At 34.3% G+C, this 24692-nt stretch overlaps 1 protein-coding gene, 1 long non-coding RNA gene and 1 pseudogene across 3 annotated transcripts; 1 reads left to right on the top strand and 2 right to left on the bottom strand.

Annotated features, from left to right (window-relative positions):
* Window positions 1–3448: 3448 nt before the first annotated feature.
* On the bottom strand, window positions 3449–8613 carry LOC145099709 (putative disease resistance RPP13-like protein 1). The gene is made up of 2 exons (XM_079037234.1): window positions 4730–8613; window positions 3449–3708 (listed from the first exon to the last, which is right to left on the bottom strand). The coding sequence occupies exon 1, from the start codon at window positions 8455–8457 to the stop codon at window positions 4735–4737; it is 3723 nt and encodes a 1240-aa protein (XP_078893360.1). The 5' UTR covers window positions 8458–8613; the 3' UTR covers window positions 3449–3708; window positions 4730–4734.
* Window positions 8614–11003: 2390 nt separating this feature from the next.
* Window positions 11004–12564, top strand: LOC145099705 (uncharacterized). Its single transcript, XR_013704645.1, has 3 exons — window positions 11004–11444; window positions 11762–11791; window positions 12226–12564. It is a non-coding gene; the product is annotated as an uncharacterized LOC145099705 (long non-coding RNA).
* A 1208-nt stretch (window positions 12565–13772) lies between these two features.
* On the bottom strand, window positions 13773–20060 carry LOC145099693 (putative disease resistance RPP13-like protein 1; annotated as a pseudogene). Its single transcript, XR_013704643.1, has 2 exons — window positions 15017–20060; window positions 13773–14187 (listed from the first exon to the last, which is right to left on the bottom strand). The product of XR_013704643.1 is annotated as a putative disease resistance RPP13-like protein 1 (transcript).
* Window positions 20061–24692: the final 4632 nt, after the last annotated feature.

The following is a 24692-nucleotide window of genomic DNA, read 5'->3' as shown; positions in this document are numbered from 1 at the left end:
CGCCGATTCCGTTCTTGCACTCGTCGAGCCCCATGAACTCCATATCTAAGGTTAAGTCCAATACATTGGGTCACTCCCTTGGACCCTCTAAAAACCCTTCTAGTGCTCAACTGGTTTCCTTCAAACCTTAACAGAAAAGGGGAGTTTTGCCTCGGACTCACCGAGTCCCAAGAACGAATCGTCAAGTCGGGCATGTCCAAGTCTCATTTCTCAATTTCCAGCATATAACTCTTGACCAAAAGGTAGATCTAAGCTCCTTCAATCGTTCTAGCACGTAAAGTTACAAACTTTACATGCATACATGGGACTTTGAGCTCAAAAGGACATAAACTAAGCTCTTATGATGCATGGGACCTTAGATGGGTGCAAAATCAACCCCTAACTTCCTTGTGACTCCCTTAATGACTTGATTCTGAAGCCTCAACCCCAACCATGCTTGCAATCATGGTTGGTCACCAAAAATGGCTTATAAAAGCCCTAAATCTCCCTAAAAAGGGATCTAACAAATGAAAGAGCAAGGTTACAGCTTTATACCTCCAATGAACTGTGGAATATGCACAAACTCGGGCTCCCTTGGTCTTCACTTGTTTCCTCAAGCCTTTCCCTCCCTCCTTATGGTCACAACTAGCAAGATCCACCAAAAATGCCTTAGTTCTTCTAAAAAACGACTAGGGTTTGCTATGGGGAGTTCTTGAAGCATTGGGGACGAAATGGAGGCTGAATAAGTGGTTTAAATAGGGTGCAAACCCTCATCTAGGGTTTTGTCCGGACAACGCCTACTCGCCGAGTCCGGACACGGACTCGTCGCGTAGGTCATTAAACTTTTGTGTCCAATACGCTCCGACTTGACAAGTTGGACCTCAACTCGCCGAGTCCAAGGCCAAAATGCAAGATACTAGAATAAAATAAATACCAGGAACCAGGTGCTATAGTAATTACATAGTACATGTCCCTATGAACATAAATTATGTTCATATGAAATGAATAATGACTTAGTGTTTTTGAAAACTTGCTTGCTATATGAATTATCATATGAATCTATGTGTGTATACATGAAATTATATCTTCTAAACAATGTTTTGAAGACTTAATGTCTATTATGACTTTCAAATGATTTTTCTTATGACTGTGTATACATATATGTATTCATGCTAGGATGGGATGAGACGATTTTATCCAGCCTAATAGTCCATAGAAACTAGCGATAATGATGATCTATGACCAAAAGTGTCAAATGCATTAGTAATGGTAATCTAGACGCTTCCTCACTTGCATGTAAGGCTAGTTACCTTCTATATGGATATGTGAGTGGACATATATCCTAATTATAGCTGTGGGGTTCCACTATAATGTTTAACTAGGATTTGCTATATTTTTTGGATACTCTCTCAAAATAACATTATGAGACATTTCTCAATTTATGACTTAATGATATGTGAGGTTGGACATATGAGATTGACATAGGAAATGGTTAGAAGTATATTACATTTCATCTACTCTTTTATGACTATAATGACAATATTTTTATTATGACTCTAATGATGATATTGTGATTATGATATTAATGATGATATTTGATTATGAATATAGTGATCATACTTTGATTATGACTTAATGGCTGGTAATGACTTATGAATTTATTTTAAACGACTTGTGTTTTATCAATGACTAATGAATTATGAGTTTTCAACGAGTAAAGATTATTCTAAATTGCATATGAGTCAAGATTTAAAGACTAATGATTTCAAGATTAAAGAATTATGATTTTAAGGCTAAAGACTTAATGGTTTGGAAAGAGAATATTTCCATATTTCAACAAATGTTTTCACATGATTTTTGATTTTTCTCATTAGTCATAGGATTTTTTAAATGCTTAAAACATCAGAGGTGTGAAATCCTAGTATTTCTCGCTAGACATTCCCAATGGCTAGCCTATATTTTGACATGTATTAACGTGATAATATTGAATGAAAACATAGGAGATGGCTTGGAATTTTATAAGGCCATAGTATTATGTGGTTATTTGAACTGTTCTTTTGATATTATGATTGTTTAACCGTCTCTAAGTACTTAAAATTTGGCAATCTTTTGTAAACAATGACTATGAGACCTCATTTTCAATTTTCTACAACCGATGATTTTAAAATGAATAAAATTGATTTTCTAAATATTTAAATATTAAACCAAAAAGAGGGGGTTGCATCAAACTTCCCACGACCATTTTTAATAAAATAATTAAAAATAAATAAAAAACAACAATTAAAAAAGTTTAAGACGGAAAGAAAAATAAAATATAAGAGTGAAATTAAAAGACAATACAAAATATGAAAATACATAAAAACGTGTATAAGGGGGTTTGACTATTGACAACGTTCACACAAAGAAAAGTTGAGAAAGGGAAAACGCATCCGAGTGGAAGTGTGGAACCACACCACCACATGTTGGTCCTCCCCTCGGTACCAAGCTTCGCGCACCACTTTTGTCGAGTTCCGATATCAACATCGAACCCTTTTAGACCATTTCTAATGAAAGCTTTTTGAAACATTATGTTAAGAATAAACCTCACAAATTTTACAATTGAAGATAATTTTTCAAGTTAATTGTAGCAACCACTTTTATTATACTAAATGTTTTTTTTTTTAGATTTGTGTTTTATACATTTAACCCATTTTATTCAATACTATTCTATTGACTCTTTTAATTAAATTTAACCACCAAAAGGCTTCTAGAGGTATAAAAAAGGAGTAGATTAGATTTATCATTAAAAAAAACTTTAGAGCTTTAATATTTTTTTTTTGACTAATTAATTTGTTTGATTATAATCTCTAATATTAATTTCATGCATTGTAATATATTGATTTTATTTAATGTTATTGTTAACTACTTAAAAAATACTACACATGTTTAAAAATAACAAATTAGATGAAAGGCTTTATCAAACATTTCACAGTAATAAAGATGAAATAGTACATTAATTTTTTTAAGGTGATAACATGATTTGGAGAAATCAAATAATGTGCTATCTTTTGTCTCTATCTATTTTTTTATTAGATCAAAATAAATGTCAAAATTATATATATATATATATATATATATATATATATATATATATATATATATATATATATATATATATATATATATATATATATATATGACTAAGAGATAATTAATAGATTTACGTGTTATTATTTTATATAAAAATGAAAATAGATAGTAAAAAAAATGAGAATATTTAATTTCTCTATGATTTAACTTCATATGTTATTGCATGATATAATTAATAGACAAATGAAAAAGGAGCCTAAATTAGTTCATTTTTAAAACTAAACCCTCTAATTTAGTCCTGTTTATTGATACATAAAGATGACAATTTCTTGTTCATTGTATACAACACAGGGACTAATTTTGTAATTTAGTCTTGTTTATTTATATATAAAGATGACCATTTCTTGTACTATGCTTTTTTTTATAAACTAGTTTTAAATAAAATCCCAAAACAAAATATGTTTGATAATTACTACATCTAAGTACAATTCAGTGAAGCTATACAACAGTTCATCCACCATTCATCCCAAATATGGAATTGTATTTGGTATTTACTCATACCCTTGATTGTCTTATAACTTTTTTCAACGTGCATCCCTGTGCATATTTAGCTGATTTGCCTCGCTGACATCATGTAGACAGGCTTGATCCAACGTGCACCTGTAGAAATTGAGCAACTTCCTAAGATTTAACTCATAATTTATAGAAATATGCCAAGATCACATAATACGAAATATTCTAATATGATTTCATAAACAATCTCTATAATTAATCACTAATGACTTACATCGTCCTTAACATACTGATTAATTATACTGGGAATAGCCACACAAAAAGACAATTAGTCATGCGATACAGAGTTTGACCATATTTTTTTACCGAAACAGAAAAAGATTTGATATCAAATGGATTTATTTCTAAACTAGAAACTGATACAAATTTGTAAAGAGATATGAAGTTATATAACAAAAGGTTACAAAGGGATTAAGATGGTGCCAATTTTAAAAAACATTATTAAAATCAATGACTTAAAGCCACTGCGTTGACAAAAAAAGGTCAAAGTTTCTGGATTGATGTCCAAATAAAGGGTCAAAGATTCTGGATTGAAATCCAAATTGTGCACAGTTTCGTTATGTTTTCTAGTAGTTCTTTCAACAATGCACAAGTTTACTGGAAGTCAATATGAATGAAAACTACAATATGACAACGAAAAAGAAAACACAAAAGACGTGGTGCAATTAAGATAAAATATTACAGCTGCATCCAATATACATAGAAACTTAATGGTAAAAGTTCTACTAGAACCGAAAAGCTATTGAACTAGTGCAGTTATAGTTTTCTCTTATTTTTGTACTAGTTTTGATTGTTAGTTCAGTATAAAAATAGTATTATCAACAAACCAAAACAAACAAGTCTCAAAATTAATGTTCCTAATACTTTGGGATAGTTATTGAAAAAAAATACACAGAAATTGAAATCTTACTTTATAAGGAATATCACATTTATCAAAAAAAAAAAAGCTGTAATGTTTATGATAAGAGATGAGCCGTAATACTTTAGGATACAAGCTGTAGAACCCTCTTTCACGTTTGTTAAGAAACAATGATTATAATAACATTATTGAAAATGAATAACCACTTTTATGTAAGAGACACAGATGATGGGAAAGGAGATGACAAACCTTTTCTACTTCGACACATATATTGTCACATTTGATGGGTCATAAATGGTCTTAAGATCTCCAAGCTTTCGGCAATTCGAAATATTAAGTGTTTTAAGGCAGGGGAGGTGTTGTAAGACCTCTGAAAATGATTCCACATCCTTAAAATCATGGAGTGATAGAGAAACCACAGATGGTGGAAGGAGAAAAGATGATGACGATGAAGGAGTAGTAGTATTCCCCACATCATCTGCCACTGCAAATGAAACCACTCCTGAATTTTTGCCAAATAACCATAGGTCAACTAGTGAGGTAGGAAAACTTTGCGGACCCCACTCTGACATGGGCTTATTTAAGCCTCCTATCGTTAGTTTGGTTAAATTAGGAGGCCACACCCCACAAGGAAAGGAGTAATCCATACTTGGACACTCATGTATCTCCAGTTCTTCCAAAGATGCGAAACTTTGAAAATGCTGATGAGGAAATGACTTTAGATTCTTGCAATAACTGATCTTAAGATATGTTAAGCGAGACAAACTGAAGTCTTTTGCTGGAATGGGTTTGGGTTGTATGTTATCACAATCACCGACTATCAATTCAGTAAGAGGGGATGGGTGCTCCTGCACTGCTGAGAAGGTCAAAGATGTCATTGAATTACATCTACTTATATACAGCCTCTCAACAGTATTTGGACAATTGTAACTCTCCAGCGAGTCACAATTATTGAAATTCACTTGTTTAAGAGATTTCATGTTCTTCCCAAAATCAACCTCTTTCGCGGCTGATGAAACCAAGTTTTTACAATTAATTACTTCCAGCTTCTGTAAACTCACAAGACTCTTGCATGCCTCTGATTCTCGTTCCCACAAGTATCTCAGTTCATCACATTTTTCAATGTACAGATGTTCAAGTGACCCAAGATGCATTAAATCGTCTTCATGTAGTTCAGTAAGTCCTTTAACATTTGAAATTCTTAATTCAACAAGTGATGAGGACAAACCAACCATGCTTCTTAACACTGCTTTGGAACATTCTTCTATATATAAAACCCGAAGCGAAGGTATCAATCCGATTGACACTTCATCAAGTTCTGGACAACATTTGATAGATATTTTACGAAGACGAGGAAATGATGTAGGAGTTTCATGTCCGTTGCCACTATTAATCGACCATCTCTGCCAAACTTGCATATGACCAAATTCCAGAACTTGAAGTGATGGAAAAGAATTTGTAGGTGCAGGTAATTCAAAACCCACAGTCTTCACCTCATTCATGCTTTCAACAGCCAATTTCTTAAGAGAACGCAGATGTCCAAGTCTTAAATGTGTACTTCTACAACCACGTAATGTAAGCTCTGTTAACTGTTCAAACGAGGGATCACCAACCCAACTAGGAAATCTCGTTCCCTTGTTATTCACAATGTAGAGTTTTTTTAACTTAGTAGGAGGTCTTAGTTCTTTAAGCACTTCATATTCAATCGTCTCATCCCGAGAATCATCAAACACATTATCACTCCATTCCATCTCCAAAACTTCAAGACCCTTCTTTTGATGTACATTGGCATCCTTTGCTTCCATTGGATTTATCACTTTGTCTAGACCCATAATGGAAAGCCAACCCTGAAGATCAGTAAGGCCCTTAAGGTCGAATATTTTGAACCTGTTATCTTTGTCAATAATAACTTTGGTTAGAGTCTGTAGACTCGTCAACCCACTGATCCCTAAGGGCATCCTGTTCAATTTTGGAGTATGATCTACATCAAGATGTCGCATGTTTATTAACTTTGCAAAACTTTCTGGCAAGCTAGATAACTCAAAACAAAAATGAAGCAACAAGGTCTGTAGATTATAAAGTTCACTCACTTGTTCCGGCAAATATGTAATTTTAGTACAAGAAAAATTAAGGTACCGTAGATGCTTGAGACTACCAATGGATTCTGGTACCTTGCTGATTATCTGAAAACCTTGGTACATGCGATTCAATCCCATGACACTTAGCACCCTCAGGAATCGTAGTTCAAGAAGAACCTTGTCCAAAAAGCCGTTGTTTTCCAAACCAATTGACATGACTAAGAAAGTTCGCAAGTGTTTAGCTCTTTGTAATTCATTAAGCTTTCTGTATGATCCAGATCTTGGATCTACAAGTGAAAAGTGACGAACCTTATCAAAAGCTTCATTCATATCAGATGCATCCACCTCACCATCCAATCTAAAGGAAAACTCTCCTGCAACACTTGTGGCCAAGTCATTTATCAGGTCATGCATCGTATATCCTAACTCGTCATCCGTTGATTGTTGAAAAAAGGACCGTGACTTTAGCTCTTCAAAGTACTCATGACCTAAATTCTCCATTGACTTGTTTCCTTTTGAGTGGGACAAAAAACCTTCTGCCACCCACAATAGGACTAACTTATTCTTGTCAAACACATAGTCTTTGGGAATTAAGGAGCAGTATGCAAACAACTGCTTCAGATGTGGAGGGAGGTGATAGTAGCTTAATCTTAGAGCCGGAAGAATCTTCTTATTTCCATCCTCTATATCCCATATCTCACTCTTCAACAACTCCTCCCATTTATCACCATTTTGATTTCCCTTCAAGACCCTCCCAAGTGCCGTCAAAGCCAAAGGCAATCTACCACATTTCTGCACCATACCTTCACCAACCAACTTAAGTGTTGGATGTTTGTCAAAGTTTTTTTCTCCTAATGCATGTTGAGCAAATAATGACAGTGCATCTTCATTTGACAAAACACCTAGAAGGTAAGTTTGTTGCGAGTCCATCACTGATGCAACTCTGGTACTCCGGGTTGTGACAATAATTCTACTTCCAGGTGCCCCTACAAGAAGAGGGCTTTGGATTAGTTCCCACTTACTGTCATCTTCGTTCCAGACATCATCTAAAACAAGTAGGAACCTCCTCTTTGAAAGTTTTTGTTTGAGGGTAACGTGAAGCAGATCAAGATTAGCAAAATCTTCGTTTTGACCTGTTACTGCTTGGAAGATAGCCTTGCTAATGCTAATCACATCGCACTCTTCAGAAACACAAACCCATGCCATGACTTCAAAGTGATCTTTCACTTTCTGCTCGTTGTATAAAAGTTTGGCAAGAGTGGTTTTGCCTATCCCACCCATTCCAACTATCGACACTATGCTCACATTCTGGTCACATCCTTCATTTCCCAACAACTTCCCCATCAAGGCCTCTTTATCCCCTTCCCGACCCATGATTTTGGACTCATCAACCAGTGAAGTTTGCTCCAACCGTCTCTCTGTTATATTTGACCATTCAACATTCACATTCAAACCCAAATCATTTTTCTGGTCAACAAGATCACGTAATTTGGCAGTGATCTCATCTAGCTTAGAACTCATCTTCCGACCATACATGAAGTTGCGAGGAGTGAAATTAGTACAGCAATTTGGGACGAGCTTCAATACCTTACTACTACTGGAGCTGGCTTGAGCTTCTTGATTCAACTTGCGTCGCAGAGCTTCGGTGGCCAAATCGTCAAGTACATCGTCAATGTCGTAAGCCAAATGCTGGAGATCGTTCACCCACAGTTGAACAGCTCTCTCTTTTATTTGCTTCTGGGTTGCATCAGCAAGCACAGCTTGGATCATGGGCAGGTTTTTCTTCCATTTGTTCAGCTGAGAATCGATCCCTTCTGATCGAGCAAGCTTCATCAAGTCACCAGAGATCAGCTTCTCACACAGCACGGTGATGACAGCGCTAACAACGATTTCAGCCATTGGAATTTTGAGAAAGTAAAGATTAGTTCTTTTGTTTGAGGGTTTTGATATGTAGAGATCTGAATTTGAAGATAAGAAGAAAAAGGTACATTGATTGAGTATTGTGCAGCTGGAACTCACTTAGAAAGCATACACCATACTAGAGTCCATAGACATAATTTTTTCCTTATCCAGTTATCATGTCCGTCCTTTTTTGTTCCAATGAATTAGCTTTTTTGCCATAATGCCTAACTTTTTCTTTCTCAAAAAACTGGAATCAGCGGACCAATTTACATACATATCATTTATAGTTTCATATTAGTCCTTTTTTAATTTTGTATTGTATAACACTAACACTTGATAACCTTTTTGTAATTTATTATAAATACATAATAAAAAAGAATATTTTTAATAAATTATATTGTTAGAACGAGCCACATCATACACTAATAAATATAGACCAACGTTAAATATATTTGAAATTTTTTTCATTTTTAATATTATAAAAAAACATTGAATATGCAGTGTCAAAACTTATAAAAAATTAAAAAATATTTTATTTTCATATTATAATTTGACATGAATTTTATATTTTTAAATATGCATATATTTATGTAAGACTCATTATCTTTAAAATATTTATATGTGAATCTAAATATGTATTTGGTAATTTGTAAAAAAAAAAAAAAAAAAAAAAAAAAAAAAAAAAAAAAAGAATACACTACTAGGCAAATCTGATGGTTCTATGGGTTATTAATATTAATTATGTAAGATGAAGTTGTTACGGTTGGGCAGATTAAGTATATCTGCATAAGAAAGGGTCCTTATGAAGATGAAAATTTATACTAGAGTGAACAAATCTGAGTCTAGAATATTCACAAATTGATCAACAATCATAAAGACATGGAAATGATGACTATTGATAAGCTCCTCTCTAAGCCCCAAACGCAGGTCCATTAATTTATATGAAATGATGTCTATGAATTTAGTTGTTGTATTGCTTTCACACACGACCAAGCTTGGCCAGATCATCTGTAAATATTACCCAAATAATGAAAAAGCATATTCTCGTCTAAGGATGAGCAAAAGGACCGGACCGGTCGGAACCGGACCAGAACCGGGAACCGGCTTCGGCCAAAGTTTAGAACCGAACCGGCCCGGCGGTTCTACCGGTTCCGGTTTTTCGATTTCGGAACTGGTATATTATGAACATTCCAAATTTTTTATTCTAATAATGTTTTTGAAAATCATGGGTGAGGATTTTTCTCCTTACATGGCTGCATGCAATTGGAAAAATTGTTACCTGTTAAATATATAAAAATTATCGTTAAATACATAAAATATTGAATATTTTTTAATCGTCGCAAACTATATATTTTTTTATCTATTCTATTACATATTTACATGTTATGACACGTTAGAAAGATAATTTTGTAGTTGCTTTATAATAGATTTCTAATTGTTTTTACTAGTAAGCCTCAAATTAGATGTCGTAATTTTCTTCTGGACTTTTTCCTTTTAAGACAAGTAGACAAAAATGTATTAAATTTGATTGTGAAGTTGAGGTTGCTTTAATCTTTTCTTTTAAAACAATAATGTTTAAGACCTCTTAAACTTGATTTTTATTTAGTAAAAATTATTTCAACATTTTAACCCTAAAAACCGGTCTTACTAAAAAAAATCAAAAACCAAAAAAGTCAAAAACCGGTTTTACTTACGTCTAAAGACCAAAAGAAGTTCAAGCGACATGAGTTTTTCGTATTCGGTCCGGTTCCCGGTTTTGGGCCGGTTCCAACGGCCGGTTCTTACCGGGTCCCGGTTCCAAATATTCACGAAATTGTAGTATAAGTCCCGGCCCAACCGGTTCTATCGGGTGCCGGTTCCGGTTCCGGGACCGGTTCCCCGGTCCTTTTGCTACCAAATTCAAACGTTACAAACTCCTTGAGTAAGCTACCAAATTCTGCAATTAATTTAACCAAAATTGAGTGCAAAAATGATAAGTTATATGAATAATAAAATGGAACTTGCAACTACAGTCAAATGAAAAGTTAGATTTCATATCTCCCTTGTTGCATTTAAAGCTCTTTTTTTTTATCATATGCGAACTGTGTAACAATGGCTGCAGTTTCAAGAAAAAACAATTTGGTTCCACTCAAATCATTTGGTGCCTGATTAGGCTATCCGGAGTGGGATAGAAACCCAAACGTGGAACGCCGACGTGGCATCCAAAAGACCCATGAACACCACCCCAAAAGCTGGTGACTTGGGTGTGGCATGAGTGCAAAGACAAAGCAAGATGAACAATAGGAAATAACTAAGCAACACCCATCGTGGCTTCCCTCCATTTACTCTTTTCTATTGAAGTTACATATATGGTCCTTGGAAATTTTTTTTTTTTTTTTTGTATCTTATTATATCCTTATACTTCTATTTAAATTAAATTAAATCCTCAGCCCCACACATATATATATATATATATATATATATATATATATATATATATATATATATATATATATATATATATATATATATATATATGAAATGTATGACGCGCAGAGATTTAACACTTTTTCGGTGGATTAGTAATGAACATTCCCCGATAGCGTTAATCTTGTGAAAAACATGTATCCGAACAAAGATACATTTAAAAAAATTATTATTATTTTTTTGTTTTGGTGAAATCAGATGGCGCGAAATGATTTTTGTCCTCGTTTAGAAGACTCATCCTTTCATCCTCACCTGACACCTCCATTCTCAAAGCCATCACTCATCCTCCAGAAGACTACCGAGCACCACCATCTGCCTTCCTCACAATCACCACCGGAATACCTGCTTCTCCTCCTCTGCACCAAACAAAAACCATCACCGCCTTTTGCCCTAATACCCTGTAATCGTAATTTTGTCGCTTCTTAAAGTGGTTACCTAAAGGATGTTGAAAAATCATTGCTTTTTTCTCATGATATCTCCATATTAGAACAATAGAAAACACTCCATAAATCTGCCAGGTACTGATTTGCTTTATATATTACAATTGCTTGATAACCAATGAATTGCATTTTAGGGATTTGCATATGATGTTTGATCTTCTACTAGAAGAGGCAAATTTCGTAAACTTTAACTTCACCTAAACTAAAACTGATTCTGATTTAAAAAATTATCAAAGAATATATGCGCAATGGAGATGTCACTCTTGTATGTTTCAGCCTGTCATATCTGCTTCCTATCTAGTGTATTCCCTAAACTCTTAAATGTTGATTAGTTTAAGTTTCATCACATTATCTAGCATCATCAACCTAATTAACTTTGTGTTTCCATTTTGCAGGTGATTATACCTTTTGGAGATATACATGAGGTATGCAGTATCTGATTCTCTACTTCCATTTTCTCCTTATTATAGTGTATTTGTTTCTGTGTTTCTGAAGTAAATCAAACCAATTAACATAGAGTGTTAGTTGTTGAGATTATGAGCATTTCTTGAAGTGCTACTTTGTTTCATATCACAACTTTTGAGAAATTTCAGCCTTTCTTTCTAGCTCTGTAGTGACAGTTCTTTGTTGGTTTGTAATGGCATCTAATGTGTTTGATGTATTGCCTCAATGACAATCTTTTTGTTTTTTTTTTTTGACTTACATTGCCGTTCTGTTGCTTCCCTTTTCTGCTTATTGATAATCTTTTCTATTAATGTGTTCGATATATTGCTATTTTTTGCATCAAAACCTCTTTTTATGATGTCTAGTTTTTGGCTTTATTAATCATCTAATTATAAATACGAGTGACTATTTACAGGGAGAGACTGAAGTATTGGAGAAATGGTGTTCCCCTGAAATCCTTCAACAGTGTAAGCAGAGCACAGGGTTGGTTAGATACAAAGCACCTTTTATGATAAAAAAATTGCATTGTTTTACTTGTTTAAATGCACATGAGCTACTGCAAACATTATTGTTTATCTTCAACTGCAAAAAAATTGTAAAATTTATAACGTATAAACTAGGGAAAATATTTAAAAGTTTATGAATTAATTACGGTAGAACATATATGGATGTATTCTTTTGAGTTGACGAAGAAAGAATGATTTAATAGATAAAGCAGGGAAAAGGAGGCTTTCCCCATTAAATCCTTTTTACAGATTTGCCCTCTTATATTTTTCTCCATTTTCTCAAATATTTTTTTACACATCCTTTTTAAGCTTTGTTTAGTTTTCCCCCGTACTCTATTATCTCTTTAATATAATATGCCCCTAAGGTGGTGTTTGTTACATGAGACCCGATAGAACTAGATTAGATATGACTGAACAGAACTCAACTGGACAAAACTAAAAAAGTTATCTATGTAGCGTTTGGTAAGACTAGTACAAGATGGAACAAAATATTGATATTACGAAATTGTCCTTAACCATAATTATTTTTAATAATATACTATATAATAAAAAAAGTTAAAATCAAGTTGCAACAGGTTGCTGGATGGTGTTTATGGTGCCGCCGGATTCACTTTTTATTAATCTCAATTATATAATTGCTTAAATCAATTTCATCATAATGAAATTTGAGGAATCTACAATTTGCACGTCTACCACCATTCAAATGACACAAGGTAGCTCAAATAAATATAAGTTCTGTAATATTGATGGGGAATGGATATGAGGCGTAACAAAGGAGGCACATCAGACTAGCTTGAGGTTTGATGATATTGATGAAGAAATGTAAACCATAGGAGGTTGTGATGTTGAAGAATAAGTGATAAGGTCTTATGAAAGATGATACGCATCACAGTAAACGAAATATGTGAAGGGTATTTTTGTCGAGAAAAAAAAAGATTGATGCGTGTTCTACTTTGTTCCACCCTTTTGGGTGGGACTAAAATGTAGGCAATTAGTTCCATTTGGATTTGGTTAAAAACCACTTTTTGTTCTTGTTCCAACCTTTCCTAACACCCTCTAAAAAGTTGTTATGTTCTGTTCTGCTCACCAAACGCTACCTAATAGAATATGGTTGACCTTTTTTCTATTTTCAATTTCAACCTTACTCATTTTTTATATTCTAGTAGTCTTATATACACAAATTTATGTGGTGTTCACTTTACACAAGGCAATCAAATATCAATAGATGGTAATTTTGCACCTTTAGCATCAATTTGCAAACTTTTCTTCCTAACTTTTAACCAATCAATTCTTTGAAGTTGTTATGTAATAGTCATTTTCCTAATTTTGATTGTGGTTATCCAACTTTAGGTTGATTGTGATTATCCAACTTTAGGTTGATTGTGATTATCCAAAATTATCAAAAATTCTTTGTGTTTGATGATTTGTAATTCTACTCGCAATGCCATGTAATAAATAAATAAATAAATAACTTGGTAATCAGTTATTTTTCTCCAAATTAACTTTTCCTCTAATTGGTAAAAGCTTGTAAAAATGTTGTTATCACGGGTATCACAATAAGGTACATTGCCCATTTTGGCAAAAGAAGAAAAGTAGGTTGCTATTTCTAGCAATTTGCTTGTTTTCATACAACACATTTCAAATAAATCTATATACAAACAATATCCAAGCAAAAATACTAAAACAAAACTATATTTGGTATTTACTGCATCAAAGTACACCCTAATTGAATCAATACACTGTTCATTCCAAATGTCCTGAAATTGTTTGGAATTTTGTCATATCCTTCAATGTCTCTAGAATCGAATGTCTTCCACAACCTCCATCCTGGTGCAGCATATTTAGCTGACTTGCCTCTCTCCCATTAAGCCCTAATGTGAACAAGGAAGTTGGGAAAATATTTACAAAAGTTTAGAATATGTAGACTTACATCATCCTTATTATACTAATAACCAATTATACTAAAAATTATGAACTCAATATAGTAAGAAAAGGATAGCCACACAAAAAAACAGTTAATCATGCTATACAGAGTTTGACCATATTTTTATCAAAACAGAAAAAGTTTTACTATCCAAATATGATGTCCAAATAAAAGGTCAAATTCTCTGTATTAAAGTCCAAAAATCGTACACAATTCCGTAATGTTTTCTAGTAGTTCTTTCAACATGCACAACTTTACTGGAAGCCATTATTAACAAAAACTACTTGACAACCAAAAAAAAAACACAAAGATGTGGTGCAATGAAGATTACATAATACAGTCGCAACCAATAATATCATCTTAATGGTAAAATTTCTACAAAACCCGAAAACTATTCAAATACTGCACTTATAGTTTTTTCTTCTTTTTGTACTAGTTTTGATTGTTAGTTCAATATTAAAATAGTACTATCAACAAACCAAAACAAACAAGTCTCAAAATTAATGTTACTAATACTTTGGGATAGTTATTAAAAAATAAAAAATATACGGAAATTGAAAATCTTACTTAATAAGTAATATTGCATTTATCAATAAAAAAAACTAAAAGAATTTGTGATGTTTATCATAAGAGATGGAACGTAATACCTATAAAATCCAAAGAGGGAAACAAGTTGTTTCACATTTGTTAAGAAACAATGATTATAATAACGTAATCAAAATGAATTAACCAGTTTTATGTAAGAGACATGGATGATGGTAAATTAGACGACATACCTATTGTAGCTGATCACATCTATTGTCACATTTGATGGGTCGTAAATGGTCTTAAGATCTCCAAGCTTTGGGCAATGCCGAATACTAAGTGTTTTAAGGCAGGGGAGGTGTGGTAAGACCTCTGAAAATGATTCCACTTCCGTAAAACCAACGAGCGATAGAGAAACAAGAGATGGTGGAAGAAGAAAAGATGATGATGATGATGATGATGATGGATTAGTAATAGTATTATTCTTCACATCCTCTGCCACTGCAAATGAAACCACTCCTGAATTTTCACCAAATAACCACAGATCAACTAGTGAGGTAGGAAAATTCTGCAGGCCCCACTCTGACATGGGCTTATTTAAGCATCCTATTGTGAGTTTAGTCAAATTAGGAGGCCACACCCCACAAGGAAAGGCGTAGTCCATACTTGGACATTGACTTATCTCCAGTTCTTCCAAAGATTTGAGACTTTGAAAATGCTGATGAGGAAATGACTTTAGATTCTTGCAAAATCTGATTTCAAGAGATGTTAGGCGAGACATGGGGAGAAAACCACAACCTGTGACTGGAATGGGATTGGGTTGTAATTGTACGTTATCACAATCACTAACTATCGATTCAGTAAGAGGGGATGGGTGCTCCTGCATTGCTGAGAAGGTCAAGGATGTCATTGAATCACATCTACTTATATGCAACCTCTCAACAGTATGTGTACAGTTGTAACTCTCCAATGTCTCACAGCTATAAAATATCACAGATTTAAGAGATTCCATGCTCATCCCAAAATTGTCCTCTTTCTCAGCTGATGAAACCAAGTTTTTACAATGAATTACTACCAACTTCTGTAAACTCACAAGACTCTTGCATGCCTCTGATTCTCGTTCCCACAAGTATCTCAGTTCATCACAGCTATGAATATATAGATATTCAACTGCCCCAAGATGCACTAAATCTTTTCCATGTAGTTGAGTAAGTCCTTTAACATTCACCATTTTCAAACTAACAAGTGACGGGGACAAACCAACCATGCTTCTTAACACTGCTTCAGAACATTCTTCTATATGTAAAACCTGAAGTGAAGGTATCAGTCCGATGGACACTTGAGCTAGTTCAGGACAACATTTAATAGAGATCTCATGAAGACGAGGAAATGATGTAGGAGCTCCATGATCATCACTACTATCAATCGACCATCTCTCCCAACCTTCCATATCCTTAAATGTCAGAACTTCAAGTGATGGAAATGCAATGCCAATAAAAGAGCCTACAGGTGCAAGAAACTCAAAACCCACACTCATCACCTCACTCATGCTTCCAACAACCAATTTCTTAAGAGACCCTAAACATCCAAGTGTTGGCAACTGTGTACTTCTACAACCATATAACGTAATCTCTGTTAACTGATCAAACGAGGGATCCCCGACCCAACTAGGAAATCTCGTTCCTTTGTTATTCAGAATGTAGAGGTTTCTTAACTTAGAATGGGGCCTTCCTTCTTTAAGCACTTCATATTCAATCGTCTCATTCCGAGAATCATCAAACACATTATCACTCCATTTCATCTCCACAACTTCAAGACCCTTCTTTTGATGTAAGTTGGCATCCTTTGCTTCTATTGGATTTATCACTTTGTCTAGACCCATAATGGAAAGCCGGCCTTGAAGATTGGATAGGCCCTTAAGGTCAGATACTTTGAACCCGTTACCTTCTTCAATAAAGACCTTGGGTAGAGTTTGAAGGCTCGTCAACTGACTGATCCCTAAGGGCATCTTCTTCAAATTCGGAGTATTACTAAAGTCAAGATGTCGCAGGTTTATTAACTTTGCAACACTTTCTGGCAAGCTAGATAACTGATAACAGTAATGAAGCAACAAGGTTTGTAGATTATAAAGGTCACTCACTTGTTCCGGCACACATGTGATTAGAGTATAAGAAAAATTAAGGTACCGTAGATGCTTGAGACTACCAATGGATTCTGGTACCTTCATGATTATCTGACTACCTCGGGACATGTGATTCAAGCCCATAACACTTAGCACCCTCAGGAATTGTAGTTCAAGAAGAACCTTGTCCAAAAAGCTGTCGCTCTTCAAACCATCTGACATGACTAAGAAAGTTCGCAAGTGTTTAGCTCTTTGTAATTCATTAAGCTTTCTGTATGATCCAGATCTTGGACCTACAAGTGAAAAGCGACGAACCTTATCAAAAGCTTCATTCATATCAGATGCATCCACCTCACCATCCAATCTAAAGGAAAACTCTCCTGCAACACTTGTGGCCAAATCATTTATCAGGTCATGCATCGTATATCCTAACTCGTTCGTTGATTGTTGAAAAAAGGACCTTGATTTTAGCTCATCAAAATACTCATGACCCAAATTTTCCATTGACTTGTTTCCTTTTGATTGGGAGAAAAATCCTTCTGCCACCCACAATAGGACTAATTTATTTTTGTCAAACACATAGTCCTTGGGAATTAAGGAGCAATATGCAAACAACTGCTTCAGATGTGGAGGGAGATGATAGTAGCTTAGTTTTAGAGCCGGAAGAATCTTATTTCCATCATCAATATCCCATATCTCACTCTTCAACAAATCCTCCCATTTATCGTCATTTCGATTTCCCTTCAAGACACTCCCAAGTGCTGTCAAAGCCAAAGGCAATCTACCACATTTCTGAACCATACCTTCACCAAACAACTTAAGTGTTGGATGTTTGTCAAAGTTTTTTTCTCCTAGCGCATGTTGAGCAAATAATGACAGTGCATCTTCATTTGACAAAACGCCTAGAGGGTAAGTTTCTTGCGAGTCCATCACTGATGCAACCCTGATACTCCTGGTTGTGACAATAACTCTACTTCCAGGTGCCCCTACAAGAAGAGGGCTCTGGAGGAGTTCCCACTTACTGTAGTCTTCGTTCCAGACATCATCTAAAACAAGTAAGAACCTCTTCTTTGAAAGTTTTTCTTTGAGGGCAACATGAAGCAGATCAAGATTAGCAAAATCTTCATTTTTCCCCGTTACTGCTTGGAAAATAGCCTTGCTAATGTTAGATACATCCAACTCTTCAGCAACGCAAACCCATGCTCTGAGTTGAAAGTGATCCTTCACTTTCTCATCATTGTATAAAAGTTTGGCAAGAGTGGTTTTGCCTATTCCACCCATACCAACTATTGACATTATGCTCACACTTTCATCACATTCTTCTTCCCCCAACAACTTCCCCATCAATGCCTCTTTATCCCTTCCCGGCCCATGATTTTGGACTCATCAACCAGTGAATTTTGCTCCAACCATTTCTCTGTAATATTTGACCTTTCAACATTCACCTTCAAACCCAAATCATTTTTCTGGTCAACAAGGTCATGCAATTTGGTGGTGACCTCATCTAGTTTAGAACTAATGTTCCAACCATACATAATGTTGTGAGGAGTGAAATTAGTACAACAATTTGGGACAAATTTCAATACCTTACTAGTGCTGCTGTTGGCACTAGTTTCTTGATTCAACTTGCGTCGCAGAGCTTCGGTGGCCAAATCATCGAGTACATCTTCTATATCGTAAGCCAAATCCTGGAGATGGTTCACCCACAGTTGGACAGCTCTCTCTTTTATATGCTTCTGGCTTGCATCAGTAAGCACGGCTTGGATCAGGGGCAGGTTTTTCCTCCATTTTTTCAGTTGAGAATCGATCCCTTCCGATCGAGCCAGCTTCATCAGGTCACCAGAGAGAAGCTTCTCACACAGCACAGTGATGAGGGCAGTAACAGCGATTTCAGCCATTGGAATTCGGAAAAAGGAAAGATAGTTTTTTTTTTTTTTTTTTTGAAGGTTTTGATTTAAATGGATGAAAATTTGCAGAAGCAAAAAGGTTGACCGAATATAATGCAAATAAGTGCTGAACCTCATTCATAAGCAAAAGAGTTGACTTATATATTTTATAATAATTATAATTAAGTTACAGATATGATTGGGTGGCTCTTGGTTTAGATCCAAAAGGATATTTATTTGCAATATCGATCCTTTATGAACAGGTCAACTTGAACAGCACGACTGTAAAATATATGAAAAATGACCATTCTGCCTTTATGTTCTTCATCAACTTCATCTCTTTCATTTCAATGTTCAAGTAGCATAATAAAACCCTTGAAATGTTCATATCTTTCCTCAATAAATCCTAATCAAATTCAACCAAAACCTATAAATTAAACCTAAAACTAATAAAAACTCAAACTCTAAATAAATGAAAGCTTTACTATCAGAAGAAAACCAAATGATATAATCATGTTCAACTGAATTTTTTATATTTGTTTTTGAAGCTCTAATATGCTTGGCAGCTTCCTGTTCTTTCACAATTGACGATTGATAAATAATAACACAAAGGGTAAACAAATTATCAGGATTTTCATTTTCCTGCTGTGGCCTTGTGTTGGTATAGAAAAGAAAGAAGGTTTAGAATGAGAAACAGAGATTGGAAAGTCAAATTAACATTAATAAATCATGGAGTCCCAAGAAGATTGGCAGCATAAAGAATCAATGGAGGTGGTGATACCGCGATACGATTACGCCAGAATGATTTTCACTATAGTGTTCTTCAAAAAATAGAAATAAGTATGCTGAGAACAGGAAATATAAGCGTCTTCAATATCTCTCAATTTTATACTGATTTCCCTCCCCGCGATACAAATTTCTCCTGAACTCAGCCCTAAGAATAGCTCTCGATCCTCATCCCATCTGTAATTGTCCCGTGTTTCTTTCAGAGAAATTCCCCCTATCTTTCCGGCCTTTCCGCCAGTGGAAGCAAAGCTAAGGGCATAGCTGGCGAAATCGCATCAACGTCGGTGACGGTAGCTCAGCCGCAAAAGAACCGTGTGCGTTGTAATCTGGGGTTCATTCAAAATGGAGTGCAGCAACAGTACCAACGATCTGAACTCGGTGACGTAAAGCCAAACTTTTATGTTTGTAAGGTGTGCCGTTTGTTTTTTTGTACCGCTCCAAACTGCTGCAGCCTCTAGGTTTCCCACAATGTCATATACCACACTTGTTCATTTCCCCACAATTTCATTTAGTCGGCAACATGTGTTTTTACCATAAAAGTATAGTTTGTTTTCACGTCCAAAGAGTCGTGTTATATTTGGGATTATTTATTTATTTTTTATTCTTTTTAATGGATAAAATCTTTATTTTTTTAAAAAGGATAATATTTCATTAATTAAAAATAAAAATATCATACATTGCATAACTTAAAAAAAAAACCTAAAAATTTAGAAAAACAAATTAGAAACATAAAACCTACAACTTAAAAAAAAAAAAAAAAAAAAAAAAAAAAAAAAAAAAAAAAAAAAAAAAACACCTCAAATGATTAAAAACTTGAAGAAAAAAAAACTATAAATTAGCCACGATTGGCCTAATGTTTTTCACTTCCTCCTTCATCACCAAAATAACTTGAAGCTCGTCCCCGATTATATTCGACGTGTCCACCGTTAGTATTCGCATGTCGATGTCCCTTTGTTTCCGAAGCTCTCTTTCAGAAGCAAGTTACAAAATCTTGTTCATTCTATTTTTTATATCCTTCATATCGGCCTCTATTTCTTTCGACTATCTGAATCTCACGCGTTGTCTTTGCTTTTTCTTTTTGCTTTGTCTCTTTCCATTGATCGGGAAGGTGGTGAAACTGGAACAGGTTCATCTTTATTCAAATCGAATTGACACACAAGCATCTAATGTAGTGTGGTCAGACTTAGATGTTCTGCTGCGTTTTTTGAACCACTTTCGATATGCTTCTCTGATGTTTTGTTGTTTTGCCATTTATTGGTTATCTTTCACAAAATTCCAAATTTCAAGAAACTTGAAAGCCTTCACGTTTTCTTTTTGATACACTTCCGGCGCTTTCTGCAAAATCACATAATCACTTTCTCCACTTTTCCATTAACCTTTCATGTTGGTATATAAATCATTAAACAATATGACTTCCTTGTTCATCTTCCCCCATTTCGAATACATTTGATGTTTTGAACTATAGTCTCCACGATTTATTCCTTTGTGGAACCTATGTAAAACCCGAATCCAAAAACAGTCGTGCTTTTCATCTTTTCCAATCGTCTCATATTCCGAAATATCAATTCATGATTGTGCCAACACTAACACTTCTAGGGGTTCCCAACATTTAGCTTGCACCGTCTCTTTTCTTTTAGTTGCTGCTCGAATGGGCTGAGTTTCTTCAACGAATTCCAGTTCAGAATTAGAAACGACCATTCGTGGTTATGGTTGTGCTTGTGTTTGTTGAACAAACTCAGGTTGAGACAAAATCAAATGGATTAAAATTTGAGTTGGGTTGTGATAGTGTTTGTGGTAGTGGTTGTGTTTATGGTAGTGGCTATATTGGTCGTTGTGGAAAATACGGAAACATACCGTCATAGTGGTAATGCGGAGACGAAAAAATTGGTTGACCATATAAAGATATTGGGGTTGTAGTGTTTCTAGTGGGTGTTGTTTCGTTGGCAGACCTTTTGGAAGAAGACATTTTAAAAAAATTTAAAGAAAAGATGGTAAAATGATAAGGAATTTGAGTGAGGATTTTGTAAAAAAAAGGTAAATATATATACGGTAAATTAAAAAAAAAAAAATTTCTCAACAAAAGGACCGTTGAACGCTCAAAAAGCACACACCCAATCAAATCATGCAATTGTGTCTCGCCACTGTGCGGCCTAAATCGTGCTTAGCCGCACCCACGGGGCGGTGTTCGTCATCCAGGTGGCAAAACCGCGGTTCCAAACCGTGCCCACGCCCTCGAGTCTAATAAGAAGTCTTTTGATTTTTTAAACAGCTGCAATAAACTTAAATTTAAATACAATGATTTCAGAAACTGAAAATATTTTTCAACGCAAAAATTTTAATAATTCTAGTCTTGAAACATTGAAAGAATACAAAAAAAAAAAAAAAAAAAAAAAAAAAAAAAAAAAACAAGCAAAAAACAAAAATATAAAATTTCTAAAAATATATATTAAAAAATATAAAAGAAGCTATCAATTTTTTTCTAGAAAATACGAATTTTAAAGAAAATAAAAAAAAAGAAAATTATAAAAAAAATTAAGAAAATATTACAAACAATGTCTAGAAAATTCGTAAAAGACTCACACAAGGTAAAAAGACACAACCGAAACTAAAAGTATTATTGAATGAAACGGTAAAAAATTAAAAAAAACATCAATTTTAAAAAAAAAAATCAAGTTATAAAAAAATTGCGGAAACTATAAAAAGAAATTGTATCAAATTCATAAATCAAAATTTTTTTTTTTAAAAAAAAAATTAAGATATACCAATTTTTTTTAAAAAAATTCACTTGGTAAAATAAAAGCCAAAGATGTTTAAAGAAACAAGTCAAATGTTGCGTTGCACAGAACATGAGTAGGGGTTTTGTACGCTGAAGGCTTTCAAAAAACAAACTATTGCAAAAAAGTAAGTGTTGCGTATGTGCTGCGCCGCGCAGCAAAAAGTGGTATGAGGTTTTGCTGAGAAAACAAACAACACCTAGCACCTAACAAAAGAGAAAATTGCAATTTTAATTATACCTTTCATGGTAAATATATTACCAACACATTTCCACATCATTTTTGTTTAGAAAAATACAAAATTAGTCATTTTCCTTAATCACTTTATAGAAAATAGCCAAAATACCCAAATTACAAAAATAGTCATCAAAATCGCAGATGGATTAAGCCCATCTGCGATTTCAGCCAACCATCTGCGAACATACAAGTCGGTGAAGCAGCGACGCACATTAGGAGTTGTACCTTTTGTCATAACTAACATTTTTAGCTAGAAAATTTTGTTTTCATGTAAAGATCAACACTTGTATAACTTGTAGTACGTCTCAGGTACTCAATTGTGGGTTTGAAACCCTAATAACCCGGTTCACCTCAGGATGGACCAGGATACTCTTATTGGGCCTAATTGGCCAATAAGTTCTCAATTTGATTACTTTGAGTCTTGGAACCCCATTTGGGATTCAATTGGACCCACAACCATCAAATCAAAGCATTTGGGTCTAATTGGGCCTAAAATAACTCATTTTTTATGGGCTGTAAATGGGTTCACAAGCCATATTAGGCCGTAAACCCCATCCCTTTACCACCTTTGGGCCATGAACCCTCAATAAGGGTCCCAATGGGCCGAGAACCTTCAATATAGGCCTCACAATTTAGAACATAATCAAGAAAAATGCCCAAACTCCTCTTCTCTTCTCTTCTTCTCTCATTCTCGGCCAACAATTAAAAAAAAAAAACAAAATTAGGGTGAAATAGAGTTTGACACCTCATATTTTTTCCTAGTGGATATCCATGCAAAATTTGCATGCATCTATGCAAACTTCTTATCACTCTCTTCATAAATCAACTCTCCATTCTCCCACCTCTCTCTACCTCTCGACCACCCTCTCCATCTTCATTCACCATTTCAAAACCAACTCATTTCCTCTTAACCTTCAACATTCTCCTACCTTCTATCTCTCTAAAATTTTGTGTGAGTGTGTATGTGTTCTTCCAGAACTCTTCATCAAAGATCATCATTTTGGTAAGTTATTCTCTCATCAAAGTGTTTAAGTTCATTTTATGATAATCTTCACTCCTTAACAGTTCATTTCATGATCCGTGCTCTTAGAACTACATAGATCTCGAAAATCTCTTCAAGGAAGCTTGTAAAGCAGAAAATCTCTCCAATCTTCTTCTAAAACTGAAATCTCCAAAACAAAGTGAGTTCATACCCCCCCTATTTTTTGTTTTTACTATGTTTTGGGGGAGAATACAAGTTGTCTTGTGTAGATCTATGTGTGTATGCATGATTTTGTGTGTTTTTCATGATATATGTGTGAATATGTGATAAAAACTCCATAAACTTGAAGATCTACTAAAATGTGATGCTATTTGTAGAACATAGCACTCAATGCAACTTATTATACAAGAAGAGGTTTTAGAATACATCCAAGTTACTTAAAACTAAGAAAATTGCATAAGAGGGCCAAAAGTGAAAAAATAACCAAAATGGGGTATTTTTTGGTAACTCACGGCTTATAGGGGTTCAAAAAGGATTATTTTTGCTAAATATGGTTATTTACGACATTTGTGACTCTTCAAGGACTAAAAATGTAAAAAATTTCACAAATGGGCCATATTTGGGCTTTTCACGGCTTTGGGCCAAAATTTGTAAATTTTTGGACTCTTGTGGGTTTAAGTGTTACTTTCAACATAGTTGTGCCAAAAATGTAAATTTTTGCTAAGAAATACTAAAAATGTGAATTTGTTAGAAATTGGGCCAAAAATATAAAATTGTTTATAAATGGGCCAAGAAAGCACATTTTCATAAAAATCAAGCCAAAAATGATATTTTTGACAAAAGAGAGTTAAAAATGTTATTTTTATTAAAACTAGCCTTAAATGCTAGTTTTGTGCTTAAAAGGGGCCTAAAATGTTATTTTTACCAAAAATGTGCCCAGATTGTAAATTTTTGGTTTTAGGACCAAAAATGTATTTTTACAAAAAAAAAAAAGGGGTCTTTCATGTCAATTTGGTAACCAACGAAGCTTATACAACCAACGTAACAAACAACAGATAATTTACGTCATTCTTACCTTTATTGGGCTAAAATTTACAAAACAATAACAAACTGATCAATTTCGGTAATCTCATATCCTTA

This window comes from Lactuca serriola, chromosome 1 (genome assembly GCF_051521515.1).
Source record: "Lactuca serriola cultivar US96UC23 chromosome 1, Lser_US96UC23_V15, whole genome shotgun sequence".
Taxonomy (NCBI): Eukaryota; Viridiplantae; Streptophyta; class Magnoliopsida; order Asterales; family Asteraceae; genus Lactuca; species Lactuca serriola.
Note: the sequence above shows the minus strand (reverse complement) of the source record. Positions and strands in the feature narration are given on the sequence as shown.